General features: G+C 34.8%; 1 protein-coding gene across 1 annotated transcript; it reads right to left on the bottom strand.

The window, feature by feature from the left end:
• Positions 1 to 2,589: 2,589 nt before the first annotated feature.
• Positions 2,590 to 10,907, bottom strand: LOC113348370 (protein TOPLESS-like). The gene is made up of 25 exons (XM_026592096.1): positions 10,522 to 10,907; positions 10,251 to 10,430; positions 9,987 to 10,100; positions 9,713 to 9,871; positions 9,070 to 9,247; positions 8,860 to 8,983; positions 8,230 to 8,336; positions 7,913 to 8,081; positions 7,678 to 7,787; positions 7,522 to 7,591; positions 7,300 to 7,373; positions 7,025 to 7,120; positions 6,828 to 6,923; positions 6,595 to 6,722; positions 6,228 to 6,462; positions 5,984 to 6,130; positions 5,811 to 5,909; positions 5,545 to 5,691; positions 4,888 to 4,998; positions 4,629 to 4,808; positions 4,411 to 4,539; positions 4,235 to 4,330; positions 3,868 to 4,056; positions 3,258 to 3,424; positions 2,590 to 3,160 (listed from the first exon to the last, which is right to left on the bottom strand). The coding sequence occupies exons 1-25, from the start codon at positions 10,599 to 10,601 to the stop codon at positions 2,959 to 2,961; spliced, it is 3,387 nt and encodes a 1,128-aa protein (XP_026447881.1). The 5' UTR covers positions 10,602 to 10,907; the 3' UTR covers positions 2,590 to 2,958.
• Between the last annotated feature and the right edge of the window lie 4,547 nt (positions 10,908 to 15,454).

Raw genomic sequence — 15,454 nt, 5'->3', positions numbered from 1 at the left:
GGGACAGCTTAATAGACAAACAGCTGCTTAGTCGTTGGATCATTTCACTCACCGTTAAATTTATGTCAATTCAGTTTTTCACCTGTAATACAGCTGGAAAACTTGTGTAATGAAAAGTAGGTCCCTCTTAAAAAAAATCATTTTGTATTGTATCCTTTTATTTTTCTTTATCACTGGTTGATTTGATGATGTAATGAACTAACAGTCGATTGGAACAACAACATAATACTTCCATATAGAGCAGATATGTCTACTCATCCCCCTACATATAATACTTCCATGTCAGCAACAGCAAGACCCCTTGACAGGCTTTCCTAGCTGCCTATGTTGCTGCAGGTTGCAGTGAAGTTTCCTTGTAGAATGCTGAAAATGGAAGTTACCACCAGGTATATGAAAATCTCGTCTTTGTTATGTTACTTCTTCTCCATTTTAGGTATATCTGATACACTTAGATGGTTACCCACAAAATCGGGGAGATTTATAGTTAAGTCTATGTATAATAAGCTCACTGAAAAAACTAGAAACCATTACAATCTAGGCCAACCTGATTCTTTTTGGAACTCTCTATGGAAATTAAATGTATCTCAGAGGATTAAAATTTTCGCTTGGAAATGCTTACAGAATGTTTTGTCAACAAACCTTAAGTTAGCAAAATTCATGGAAGATGTACACCCAAATTGTCCTCTAAACTGTAATGTTGTAGAATCTATAGAACATACATTATTTTTATGTCCTTATGCCAAAAAGGTCTGGGCAGCTGAGCCTTACCCTGTTAAACTTCAACTTCATAGTTCTACAACTTTCTTAGACATCTGTAAGGATTGGATAAATAAAAAGAGCACCATTATACTTGTAGAAATTGCACTGACAAAAGCATGGTTCATATGGAAGGAGAGATACAATCTAATTTTTGAAAACAAACAGCAGACAAGTGCTCAATTAGGTGTTGAAATCCATAGATACTTAGAATTCTGGTACAAGGATCACCCATTACTAAATCAAGTTAAAATAGGAAAAAATTTAACCCCTAACTGGAATCCTCCTAAGAGATCTCAGCTGAAATTAAATATTGATGCAACTTGGATTTCAGCTAATTTTGCCAGCAGGTTTCTCTTTAATTCTTAGAAGTGATGCAGGAACTCTTGAACAAGGAAGAGCATGAGCTTTCACAGCCTCTACCCTTGAAGAAGCGGAAGCCCTAGTTCTGTTGCAGGGAGCTAAATGGGCGGCAGAAATTGGCTTGTCAAATTTCTCAATAGAGGGTGACTGCAAAAATCTTTTTGATTACCTTAATGGTTTTGAATCTTCGTTAGGATGGCAGAGTATATCCATATTAGAAGAAGCTACCAATGAACTTAAGTCTTGTAATAACTTTTTAGGTTTCTATTTTGTTCCAAGAACAGCTAACAATGTAGCTGACTTAATGGCCAAAGAAGCCAAAAACTTCGGATCAACTCTTAATTGGAGAAAAGAACCTCCTAAATGTATTAGAGTAGCTCTAGAAGTAGATAAATCAAATGCTAGGGTTGATTCATCAAGCCCAACATTAGATGGCTCTACTCATCATGTTGTACGGGTTACTAACTCCCAAAATTAGTCTTTTGAATGCATTATTAACTTACAAAAAAAAAAAAAAGTAGATATTTTTGCTGATAAAAAAAGAAGAAGAAAAAACAACTCTTGCAGCCAAAAAAAATTACTTGAAGAGAGTTTTGGAATTTTTTTCGTAAGTTATCGAAGCTAAATGTGATTTTTCTTACAAGACCAACCAAAAATATGTGACTGCATAGCTTCCATGACTACAAAATCTAAAGAAAATATGGACTGCGTAACTTTCGTGGCTACAAATATGAACTGCATAACTTTCTCTTTAGTTCTTCTTGATAAAGCATCTGCCTTCCGTCCTCGGTAACAAACATGCTTGGATGGAAGCATATTAGTAACACCAGCATCTCCATTCTTCAAAGGCTCCTCTCTCAAAGGAATCCTTGATACATTCAAGTGGTTGAATCATGTAGCCCATAAAAATATATCGATTAATGATTACAGGCAGTAGCATAAATATACAGTCAAACTAAATATGTGAAAGTAATAACCAGTAAGATCGATTTCATTCATGTGACTTGGTTGGTGTTGCATGTCAGCATTTTTACTTATAGAACTGTATAGGTATAAAATAGATAGTATAGTTGGCATAGTCACTATGCAAACTTCGTTAGCTAGCTAGCGTAAAGATCCGTAGACATAAGATATCAGAACTAAGGTGAGTTTTTAATTAAAGAAGAAGAAGGTGAGTTCTTTCCTCTTAAGAAACTTTTGCAATTCTTGATAATTAATTGTATGGTACTTACTATGAGAATCACTATTTGTAGAGGATGTTTTAATTTTATTTAATAAGATAAGGGATCTATTTTTAATTACACAAGTTTGCTAGCTGTATTTTAAATGGAAAATTGAATTGATTTTAATCTAACGGGTTTGTGAAATGATCCGATGGCTGATGAGTTGTTTGCTTATTAAGCTGCGTGGGACAGCACCGCTCTAACAAAAATGTCTAGTAAACCAATAACTTTTTGATACAGCTGAAACTTGCAGAGCTCCACAAAGAAAAATGAAACCATTCCATATTTCCTTCTTCAAACCCTATGATTCACAATTTAGTTAGTAGTAAAATGTCATAGTTTTACCTTAACAACCTAATCATATGACCTCCATAAATCCCTGCCTCTACATTTACAATCATCTACCTTCAGCTCAAGCATTCTACAAATGAACTGGACCATCAGCCAAAGTCTTAACCGTAGGTTAATGACAGGTGATGACGATTAAAGATTTGCTTGAGCTGTCAGTCAGCCACCTAACCCTAAAAAATAATACGGTAATGATTAATTTCCCATGAGCTGCAGTCGAGTGGGATTAGGGGTAAAAATCATGTACTGGTGCCAGGAGAGCATATCGTCATCTTGGCAATTGATCAGAACCACCGGCTTGACCAGATGTAATGCTTGGACCAGCACCATTTTCGGGTGGTGGAACAGTTCCCCATTTGCCTTCCGACTCTAACGGTTCAACGACGTAGACCCCTCCATCACTCAAGCCAAGTGCAATTTGATTAGGTTCAGTTGGATGAGCCGCAATCACAAGTGGATGCACCCTCGAGCTAATATAGAAATTAGTTAATATTAGAAAAGAAAAGAAAAGAAAAATTAGGTCTTACGGAAAACAAGTGCAATTACTAAGGTCGCCACAACAATTACCTGATGTTTGGTGATAGATAAGCAGTAGGATTAATCCGACACCTTAATATGAGTGTTGTGGATGTAAATACACCAACACTACCATCTCCAAAACTAGCATAAATTGATTGGCTATCACAGGAGTATGTAGCATGTGTAATAGGAACGCTCGATTCTTGTGGTATCCACTGTAAGAATATCAATACATATAACAGATCAAATTCATCTATACAGACAACTATAGAAGAAAACTCACAAGCTATAAGGAATTCTCAATTTGTCTCAAAATCTCACTGAAGAGAAGGTTTAAATTTGTTTAGTTGAGACTGGCGACTTAAGCTGATGTGCAATCTTAATTTACCTGATCTAAAGAGGTAACCAATCTTTATAAATGTCTCTAGGAATAATTAATTAATTATCTATCGAAGTTCGTCTGAATGAAACAAATGGGACAGAAGAAAACCACCCACTGATAAATCATCTAGAAGATACCCAGTGGGAGACAATCAAGTGCTGACCTACAATATGCGGCATGCATCTGTACCAACTGAAATAAATGTACAGAAGGAAAACTAAATACCAACGTAAGCTGGAACACATGTTATTACCAACAGCTACGAACCCAAATTACCTGTTTAATACATTCGAGTTTTGGTGCTTCATATATGGCTATTTGAGTTTCATGAACTACCAGAAAGTGTATTTGATCCTGGTGAAACTGAACACGAGTCTCTGCAAGTGGAGCTGACACTCGTCCTGTAGGAATCTGCAAAAATTTACTGGCCTGTTTGTCCCATCCATCGGTGCTCCAAACACATAGCTGGTAAACAAAATTAATTCACAAAATGACTCAAAATAGCAACACAAAATGTGGTCTATAGACTATTTTCTTGTACTGACGATTCAAACATTTCTTCTGAAAATTCCACATTCCAATACCACTACTTGTTTGTAACTTGTATGGAATTACGAGAATAATTGGACAGAAATTCACTGACCTGTGCATCTGCTCCTGATGATACAAGCACATTCAGGGAATTAGAAAAGGCAAGACCTGTTACTCTCTTTTGATGGCCTTTCAGTTTACTTTTAACCTACAAAAGGATGGCATACCAATGTTAGGGCATGTGTTTGCTACAAACCAACTAAATTCTCAGTAGAATAAGATCAAGACCTCATCAACTCGAACGTTATAGATTTGAATAGAGGAATCCTCCATTCCTATGGCAATGATGTTATTGTCCTGTGGATGGAAAGCCAGAAAAGTTGCAGCTGGAGGTGGAGGCATGAATGTCGTCATTGTCTGTTGCATAAGCCAAATTCAGCACCAAGTTTCTAAAGGAGGAGCTAAGGATGATGAGTGATTAATACATGACAATGATTTTAATATACCTTAAATGTCATCATGTTGAAAAGTGATATTTTTCCTCCTGATGCCGACATAACATAAGAATCATTCTTTGAAAGTGCAAAGCAAGGAACAGCATCTTCAGGCTTTGTATCACTGATCTCATTGGTCATTAGTATTCCACTAGAGGGTTGCCATAATTGAGGTGGCACGTTGGTGGTTGCCTGCAAAAGGTTATGCATTTAATTTAGTGACAACAAGAAGTCTTGCACACATCCAAGTTTCCAGATCATCAATCATTACCTTTCCTGTTGTGTTACGATCATTCCTCTGCCATTTCCACAACTTGTGAACCGCATTAGCTGCTAAAGCTAACAAGGCAATTCCTGAATTCGTGTAAATCAATCTAGAAACCTGATAAACCATTAATGAGAAAGGAACAACCACAACTTAGCTAAAAAAAGATAAATGAACAACCATTATAATTAGAAGATCGGGCAATCCAAATAGACTAAAAGGGAAAACAATCTGACAATACATGCTTCTTATGAACAGAAAAATAGACAAATAGTGGGAACCAATTTCATGCAGGTGAAAACAATGTCTCCAATATTACGTTTCAGAGATACTCTAGGTTGAAAGTCAATAAATCCCATATATTTCAAGCCAAAAAGTTTAACACTTATCTCAGCTACAGCTCAAACCTCAATTAAAGAAGTCGACCACAAACTTTTAAGCAGTCTAGGTCCAAACAGTGCAAGTGTGGCAACTCTTTCCTTATGTATCTGCTGTATGTATTAGGCTCAGCTAGCTTTAGCCAGTTAAAGGCAGATGTAAAGGTAACTCGATGCGGAGATGGAAACAAGATAGCATAGAGTTATAAAATGGATGCATGGCACGCCTTCAACACCTAAGCAAATGGGTAAACCACTCAAGATTTGTAATTAAGAGAAGACGTACCCGTAGAGCTACCAAATTATCTGGAAGGCATAAGGAGCGACATTGTGAAGGTTCACTGATTTCAGTGAGCTTCCAAATCTTAGGTTTCTCCACAGATTCTTCAGTAATTCTCGGTTTCACATCCGCCAAACTTCGACTGTCTCCATTCTACAGAAAATAAAAGTACAGTAGTTATTCTATATACCATTATCCAAATACAGAGAATGTGTCTAAGAACAGAACAATCCAGATCCAAACAACCCACGAGAAGCATCAAATCAACTTACCAATCCACCCATTGCCACTATAGGAGGACCTCGATCAGAAAGTCCAGCACTTGGTCCAGCAACTGCACCCCCAACTCCCAATGCATTAATCATGGGTCCCTGCAAAATTAAAGTCACTTTCACATAACATGTTCAATTTATGGTCTACTAAGAAGTTGAGATGATCAGGTTACCTTTGCAGCAGCTTCAGATGTTCTTGGACCTTCAACAGAATGTAGTAGGCGGAGTCCATCAGAGTTTGCTAATACTTTTATACCATTATCATTAGCAGAAACAGCCAACAATGTCCCTTCTTTGTTAAACCGAATACGGGGAGAGGCCTGTAGAAAATATAAAGAAGATTGGTTGTTTTATTTATGCAACACGAAAAGTTAAGGAAAAGTAGGTATTTTGTATCAAGGGTGTATGTAGTAGTACCGTCAATCCACCATCTGCATCAATAGTTGTCAGGATGTTTTGGTTGTCCATATCCCAAATCTTGATCACGAAATCATCCCCAACTGCCAAGAACCTGTTTTTAGTGGTATCAAACTGCACAACCCCAGTCGAACGCTTCCGGAATCCTATATATGTTCTCTTTACTGCCCCTTCACTTTCATTCCATTCCACGAGAAATGAATCTCCATCTTTACTAGTTCCACATGAGAATAATCTAGTTTTACATATACCAAAGACGCAGGTGTTTCAATCAAACAGTTCATATAATTTAAACAAATAAACTTGCACCAGAACACGGGACACTTTGTACTGTCATCGAAGTGAAAGAAAGAACCCATTTACAAACCTTGTTCCATCCGCACTGTAGGACATGGTCGTACAACCCTGGCCTGGTGCATCGTAGTCGACTCTTGACCCAAGATTATCATACAGCCACGCCTTAATCTTCCCATCTACAGCTGTTGAAAATATAAACTGCGAGACAGAGAGGTTAGAAAAAAAACTGCAGCTTCCAGATTACCCTAAGTAGGATGGAAATGAAAAATGAATATCTTATGCCATCTATGAAGAGAAAAGCACCTGAATGTTTTCCTTGTAGTGAGGACAAACAGAGAAGACTGGTGCTTCATGACCTTCAAAGGTGTACTGTTTGGCACCGGTGACCGCATCCCACACCTACAAAAACTCATGCTCTTACAATTCAGGTCACAAATTTCAACACTCCACCATACGCGACCACTATTACCAGAGGTGAACTTCTTAAGTATGATTAATACCTTGATAGATTTATCATCACCGCAAGTGATTATACATAATTGTTTATTTGGGTGAGAGAAAGCAAGATCATTAACAGCACCAACATGAGCATCAATCTGAAATGGTATAACAAATTTCACAAGCAATTCAGACGTAAATAATTACCCGCGAATCCATATTCTCCAAATAATGCAGATGTAAAAATGCATACAAATTAGACGGGGTGATGGACCATATGGTAGTTCATCTAATAAAAAGTACTTAATCACCAAACCATCAGAAGAACGATACAGACCTCCAAGTGATGTCGCACGTCGTCCCCACCATGGTAGGAGTGTACATGCACAATGTGTTTGCTGTGTGCAACACCTGGAGCATGGGTTTAAAATATGGTAAAAAGGAATCTTAAACATGAATCCATCAAGGCTTGCCGTTAACAATCTTTAAGCACTCTAATTTCAATCTTACAACACATACAAAATAAAACTAGCAGAATTTTTTTACATCTGGAACATACCAAGAAGAGCACCATCAGGACTCCACATTACACGGTTAACGGATATAGAAGGTTCCTTCGCCAAAGCGGACTAATTAGATAAACAAGAAAACTGAATTTAATCTCATGTTTGATAGATTAGTAAAAACACATTTAGTTAAAATGCAGAAGTCACACCTGCAAAGGCATTGAGCATGTGCTACTGTCCCAAATCTTAAAATTTCTATGAGCAAGCCTTTCGCGGTTACCCAACTCCCAGATAGCAATATCACCAACATTTGTTCCAACTGAAAGTTCAAATTCCCCAATAAATCAGAAACAGATGATAGCTGCCTTTATTTCATCTATGTGCAGAGAAAACAATTAAAGTAATTATACAACTAGAAACACAAAATGCAACTTGCAAGCTAACCAAGGAGTAGAGTCTGTTGCACAGGATGAAAATCCATGCTCTTGATAGCAGAGCCTTGATGCAGGCTCATAACAACATTTTTAGGTAGTTCATCCAAAGAGTATAAGCTCTGAGCATGACTTTGACCAGGGTATTGGATAGGCAGTATGTTAACTGGCAAATTATTAGGCTGTTGCAGTAGATGAAGAGGAGTCAATTAAACAGATTAATAAAATGAATGTAAGAGAAAAACTAAAAAAAAAAACGTACTTTGTAGTAATCCCCAAATGATTACTTTAGAATAATCAAAACTGAAGGATACGCTCAAAAAGTAATACCTCATCTAATCCTAGTCTTGTTCTTTTCAAAACATGTTCAGAATCTGCAGTTTGATAATCCATGGCAGGGTTGTTGGTAGGAGTCCTTGGACGCTTTAAAAGGTTCGCTGTAGTCAATAATTAATAAAATATCAAATAAAGCATAAATAAACCAGAGGATAAGGTCAAGAGGAAAATGTAAATGTGAAGACATTCATACTCATCTCTACTTTAATTCTATTAAATTATATTTTCTAACATCCTCTCCCTATCAGTGACTTAAGTAGTCTAGTATATTCCACAGTATTTTATTATTGCTGCCAGCATGATCGCAGTCATTGCCACATGAATAGCTCAAAATATCTCTTTGATGATGGCTACAATGTTTTCAATAAAAACAACAATCTCATTTACATTAACATACTACTCTTATGTACTACAAGAATGAGTCTCTACGCACAAAAGCATGCATACTTCTTTCCCATATTTTGCTATGCACTTCAAAAGGCATTATTCAGATTGAAAATCTTAACATGCATTAAAAAGCAACAATTCAAAGACAAGTAAACATGTGAGTCATACAGCACATTCCAAACGCAAACGATCAACGGCCTTATTTCACCAAGAATATTCTTATGCCAACAAAAGTACCTGCATTGCTTGGAGCCCCTAAACCCATAGGCCCAGCAGAAGCTGCAGGGTGAGGCACCACTGAGGGATTAGCCATCCATCCTGCAATAGATGTTGGTAGAGGTGCTTGAACAGGCTGAAATGGCTGAAATGGGAAATCCAATCAGTTATCTTATTAAAAAAGTGGAAATGATATTCACAAGGGAAGATAATTTGTTTAATTTCACTTACACCATGTGCACCCAGTGGGGGGAAGCCCCCTGCTTTAGGAATGGTACCCATTAGCGGGTTAGTGACGGGGGAAGGAGCACGAGCGCCATTTGGTTGTCCACAAGTATGGTCCACAAAGAGGGTCTTGATGTCAGGGTTTGGCCTGGGATTTTTACAAAGTTGATGCTGCCAATTCAAACTGCAAACAAATCTAAAAATTAAAGAAGGCTAATAACCATAACACTGAGACAGAGGATTCTATCGTATGGGGTTATCAACTCAGCAAAGGAAAAAAATATTTAATAAGACAGAGATATCAACAAGGTATATACATCAATATGAAACAGACAAGGAAATAACAACTTCTGATGCAAAAACCAAGTTATTAATCAGCTATAAGCATGAGAAAATAAATAATACATTTTTTATGTAAAATTTATTAGGAAGATATCTTCAAGTAAACAAGGTATAATGAACCAAATGAATAGTTAGGAAAGACATGGATATATATGTACATACATAGGTGTTGGCTTATAGTCAGACGTGTCAACACTGCTTTATTACGGACACGTAATGAATACTTCTACATAAGAAGCTATGCCTTTTAATATTTCCTCTTTGTCGATAATAACGAAGCTAAAATAACTACACTATGGTTGGTTACCTCTGATTAATCAGTGTCCTGAGCCTCGAGTTCTTCAAAGTGGGAAACTGAAGCTTGTCCCTGAAAAGGGGATTTGCCTCTATCAGCTTTTTTAGTTCGGCAAGCATTATACCCCTAGCAGACTTGGTATCACCATACTTAGATAGCTGCTCATTCTCCCTGAAAGTACAAAAAGTGGAAATCGACAAATCATATAGGGGAAGGAAAAAAACAAAACCCATACAAACAAACATTATTCCATGAACTAAATTCATCCAATCCAATTTTGCACTACCTGAAGTTCTCTAAAGTAAGCAGCTGAGTAATTTCCTTGAACAGCTCATCGTTAAAAGCCGAAAACACTTTCAAATCCTTGACCAAAATCTCTACTGCTTTAGAACGATCGTGTCTGAAACATAAATACAAACAACTCGTCATTATCCTCTGAAACCTCAATTTTCTAAAATAAGAATAATCTAATTGCAAACCAAACAAGGAAACATAAAATTAAGCAAAATGAAATTTGATTCCATGAAATGAAATGAAATTAAACACTAACTTGTCAAGAGCTTCAAGATATTTCTGTTTCCGTATTTCAAAGAAGATCTTCATAGAGTATCTATTATCATCAACTTTAGTAAAACCAGAGAGATACTTCTCCACATCATCCCATTCTCCATTGTTAACAATATCCTCAAAATACTTCATATTAAAGAAAAACCCCGACTCTTGCTCCAATCTAAACAAAAATATCAAAATCAAACAAATTAAACTAATAACTACAACAAAACACAAAAAAACAACAAAATTAAAGAGAAATTACTACTTACTTGTGAACAGATTCCTTAAATTTCTCTTCATCAAGAAACTGAAGTATGAGAAAAACAAGCTCTCTGCTAAGAGAAGACATATTCACAGTCTCCTCCTCCAAGATCAAACTCTAAACCCTAAAATACAGATATAACTCGTCTTCTTTACAAAAATGAACAAAACCTCCGAAAGAACTTGAATTAGGGTTTCAACTTTAACAATCTCACACAAATCGATCGATACAGCCTCTCATCTTTCAAATTTCAAACCTAATCTGGAGGAAAAAAATCACCGTTTCTCCTTCCACTAGTCGATTGACTAAACGAGGGAACAGATCTATAGTGGAAGAAAAAAAAATTGCCGACAGAAAGAAAAAAAATGAAGAAGAAGATGAGTCGTGGTTTTCTTTCTCTTCTTCTCTTTTAACTTTTTTTTTATATATAAATACAGAGAACTCTGAAGGAAAATAAAAAATTAAATAATTAGCTAACGAAGACGGTACTCCTTTGGTTGGGATAGTATAAATTTAAGAAAATTAGATCTAACGTTTATCGTACTCTTAAGGATGACGCTAAGAAAATTAATACCTCAAACGAAAGCGAGATGGACGTATTGGTAAAGTTCTCGAAATGATAAGTGCATAAGTTAAATGATAAGGGAATTGGATTATATGATAAGTAGGATTGCGTTTTGCATAACGTTGTGATAAGTTGGTTGGCTTATTATCTCAAAGCGAGATTCCCGGTTATTGAGAAAGTGAAGAAGTGTGCGGTGTTTTCTATGTAAAGAGTAAAGACTCGTTACTAAAAAGTATGTGTGGATGTGAGAGTTGTGACCGACGACTTTTTCGTTTGGAATTTGAAATACTTACTCGGTGTTTTTCACGTGTACCGTAGTTCGTACGACATCTGTGGTAAGATTGATGCAACGGTTAGGTAAGTTGTAACTACAAAGGTTTTGATATATATCGCGGGGATGGCTTTATATCCCATATTTAGCATTTTGTTTTTAATCCCATGTGCAGGATTTTCCATTTTTATAACAAAAAATAAGTGCGGGTTGTTGGTTAATGTGGTTGTGTGGGGCTCATGATTTCACATGCGTTATATATATTTAACAAAAATATTACTAACTATTTTCTCCGTTCATTTTTAATAGACTGGTTTTTATAAATAAATGTTTCAAAAAAAATAGGTTGTTTCCTAATTGGGAAAGTCAAATGTTACTTTAATTTTTTGAGACTATTTTTTTCTTAACTTCTTTTGATGACAAGTGTCATGTGGACCATTTCACTTCACTTTTTTTTGCTGACAAGTGTCATGAGGACCATTTCATTTCACTTCTTTTATTGACAATTGTCATGAGGACCACTTTCAATGATTAGTTCTCTTAATTTCCATAAATTTCTCTAAAAACAAAATCAGTCTATTAAAAAAGAACGAAGGGAGTATTAATAAATACTTATCCAAACTTTAGGTTTATGTCATTTTCAACATATTTATGGAAAATAGGGTATTCCATTTTGATTAACTTTATCACATGGTATATCATGGTTGATTCCACATGCCCACATTAAACAGAAACCCTACAACAAAAATTATCCTGCTTTTTCTACATGAATGAAAACGAAAATGAAAAAAATATCAAAAGATTTCAATGTGGGGTATAAGATTTATTATGTATCATCGTGTCTAAATTTTCTTAGATATAAAATTTCATGTATTTTTTTCTTCTCACAGTATGGACTACCATTTACGAGTTCATTTTATAATATGAACTACCATAATGAACACATATTACGTGTTCATTCTACAATATGAAATATCATACTTAATTATCATTACGAGTTCGTTTTACAACATGAATTATCAATCATACAATATGAACAACCATTATGAGTTTATACGATAATACGAACATCTATCACGAGTTCATTCTACAATATATTTTTTTGACACAAAAAAGGAAAATTTTATAAAAGAATCAATTCACCAAAGAGGTGAAAAAGAAACCCAAAAAAGTTACAAGAATGTGTGAGTTACAACATCCCATTTACATAAGAGAGTGGAAAAAGAAAAACCTGAAAATATATCAGTGCTTAGTGTCCAGTTATATAACAAGGACTTAATATCAATTATAATGATCAACAGATTTAGAGACATTATTATAAAGTCTTCTATTCCTCTCATTCCAATATGAATTATAATAATGAATTACCATTGTGATTTCATTCTTCATAATAAACTACCTTTATGAGCCCATTCTACAAAACAAATTGCTAGCATATACGAGTTTATTCTACGAAATGAACTGCTATAACTAGAAGGAACTACCATTATTCTCAGATGCGAATTACTATTACAACGAAAAAAATTAAGATTCTGAATTATAGTATAATGGGTATTCGTTGTGTAGATTTTTCTCATGACTTTTTCGAATAGGTAAAATATTTTAATTCTGACTTATATCTTGAGAGATATTTGATTTTTAACTTTTTTTGTTAATTAATGTTAAGAAGAGAGAGAAATTAGTAGAGAGAATAAAGAAGAGAGAAAACAAACAAACAAAAAAATGTGAGGAAGAGCGAAAATAAGAGAGAATGTATTTTAGATATTTTAATATTTTTAATAGAATAGATAAGACCAAACAGATCTTTTATTGGTGGACCAAATAGACTTGGGACCATCTAAAAAAACTCCAAACGACAATTCCCACTATTATCGTCCACAATATCACCCGCTTGATAGTTGCGAACAAAAACCCACTATCAAGAACAAAACAAAAAAAGAAAGAGAACTTTCTTGTTTAGTCCAGTAAACCGGACCCGGATTAATGGCTAGTCCAGCGGGAAAACATATTTACTCGCTAGTCCAAAAAAGTTTTGAAAAGAGTAAAATTACTCTACTAACCCTAACATATAATATTATGTATATTAGTAAATACATATGTTACTATATATGTAGTATGTAGTAATAACATATGTAGTATGTAGTATACTAGTAGTAATATGTAGTAACTAGTATACTAGTACTAGTACCAGTAGTAATATGTTATATATTGATATGTAGTAACTAGTATATTAGTAGTAACATGTAGTATACTAGTAGTAACATGTAGTAACTACTATACTAGAAACAACTAGTATACCAGTAATAATATGTAGTATAGTAGTAGTAATTAGTACTAGTAGTAATATGTTATATAATTGATACTACATATTAATATGTAATATGTTATATATTACTACATATTAATATTGATACTACATATTAATATGTAGTATCAATATGTTATGTTCAATACTGTTATGTTATGTATTGATACTACATATCAATATGTAGTATGTTATATATTGATATGTAGTATGTTATATATTGATAGTACATATTGATATGTAGTATGTTATATATTGATATGTAGTATCTTATGTATTGATACTACATATCAAAAAATTGTTATGTATTGATACTACATGTTACTACTAGTACTAGTTACTAGTATACTAATATACTAGTATATAGTATACTACTATTACTAGTTACTACTAGTATACTACTCCCTCCGTTCTTTTTTAATAGGCCGGTTTTGTTTTTAGCCAAATTTAAGGAAATTAAGAGAACTAATCATTGAAAGTGGTCCTCATGACACTTGTCAATAAAAGAAGTGAAGTGAAATGGTCCCCGCGACACTTGTTAATAAAAGAAGTAAAGTGAAGTGGTCCACATGACACTTGTCACCAAAAGAAGTTAAGAGAAAAGTGATCCCAAAAAATTAAAATAACATTCGACTTTCCCAATTAAAAAACTGGCCTATTTTTTTGAAACTTTTATTTATAGAAACTGGTCTATTAAAAAAGAACGGAGGGAGTAGTATATAGTATACTACTATACTAGTTACTACTAGTAAAGTAGTTACTTAATTTACTAATAACAAATTAGTAAGATATTTTTATTACTACTAGTATAGTACATATTAATATGTAGTATCACCGTACTGCTATTACTAGTATGTAGCAACATACTACTAGTAATATTTACATATGTGGATACTAATTAGACCTGAAAAGGTGTTTTAGGCATTTAGAAAATACGCTTTATAATCTCCACGAAGTTTTTGGACTAGAGAGTCATGTTTTTGCATTAGGGAGTAAATGTTTTTACGGGTGGACTAGCCATTAACTAGGTCATGAAAAATTGGACTAAACAGTAATTCCTACAAAAAGAAATACGTGAGGAAGAGAGAAAACCCACTATTATGCAAACAATTCCCACTATTAGGTTACTATGAGCGGTAATGAATTTGGTCGTTCGTTCCATTTTTGAAACAGATGCGTATAATGCAGTAGGTGATCATGAAGTATGATCACAAGTCACAACAAATTAAAATCAACATCCAAGGTACATTTGACGATGTCTGTTTCAACTTTCATTTTCACATAACATGCCAAAACGTAAAAAACCAAATAAAAACCATACTTCTTGAGCAGGGGGTATAAAAATCAAACACATAAATTTGAATATGTTTTCATCAAACCATACTACCATTATTAGCAAGCTTGAGATAAGAACAAAACAAGAGATAAGATATCACCATACAAGCTACAAAATACAATTCTTGGAACCAGATGCAGCACTTCATTTTTCCCGTTTTTGGTCGATGATACATGTGATGTTATACCAACCCCCACCAAGAGGAGTTTACTTGGAAGGATACAAGCTAGAGCCTAGAGTGTGCGAGGAATGTGGATATTTAAGAAGCATCCATCCAAGGAAGGGGAGATTGATTTCATGATTTCTTGATTACTTGATTGCACGTGCATGTAGTATGCAATTGGTATGATAGGGTTATTAAGATGTATGCCCCAATTCCCAAAATGATGGGACTTATGCATGTGCATACAACAAAACCCAGTCATGAAAAGGCCTCGGGGGTGTATGTCTTGAGGGTGAAAAG

Source organism: Papaver somniferum, chromosome 2 (assembly GCF_003573695.1).
Source record: "Papaver somniferum cultivar HN1 chromosome 2, ASM357369v1, whole genome shotgun sequence".
Taxonomy (NCBI): Eukaryota; Viridiplantae; Streptophyta; class Magnoliopsida; order Ranunculales; family Papaveraceae; genus Papaver; species Papaver somniferum.
Note: the sequence above shows the minus strand (reverse complement) of the source record. Positions and strands in the feature narration are given on the sequence as shown.

Excerpts from the sequence above, each read along its gene's own strand:
- LOC113348370 (XM_026592096.1), bottom strand. The coding sequence starts at position 10,601 with ATGTCTTCTCTTAGCAGAGAGCTTGTTTTTCTCATACTTCAGTTTCTT. Across the intron at positions 5,910-5,983 it reads CATCTGAAGCTGCTGCAAAG|GGACCCATGATTAATGCATT; the intron begins GTAACCTGATCA and ends TTAATTTTGCAG. Across the intron at positions 4,331-4,410 it reads ATAACGTTCGAGTTGATGAG|GTTAAAAGTAAACTGAAAGG; the intron begins GTCTTGATCTTA and ends ATCCTTTTGTAG.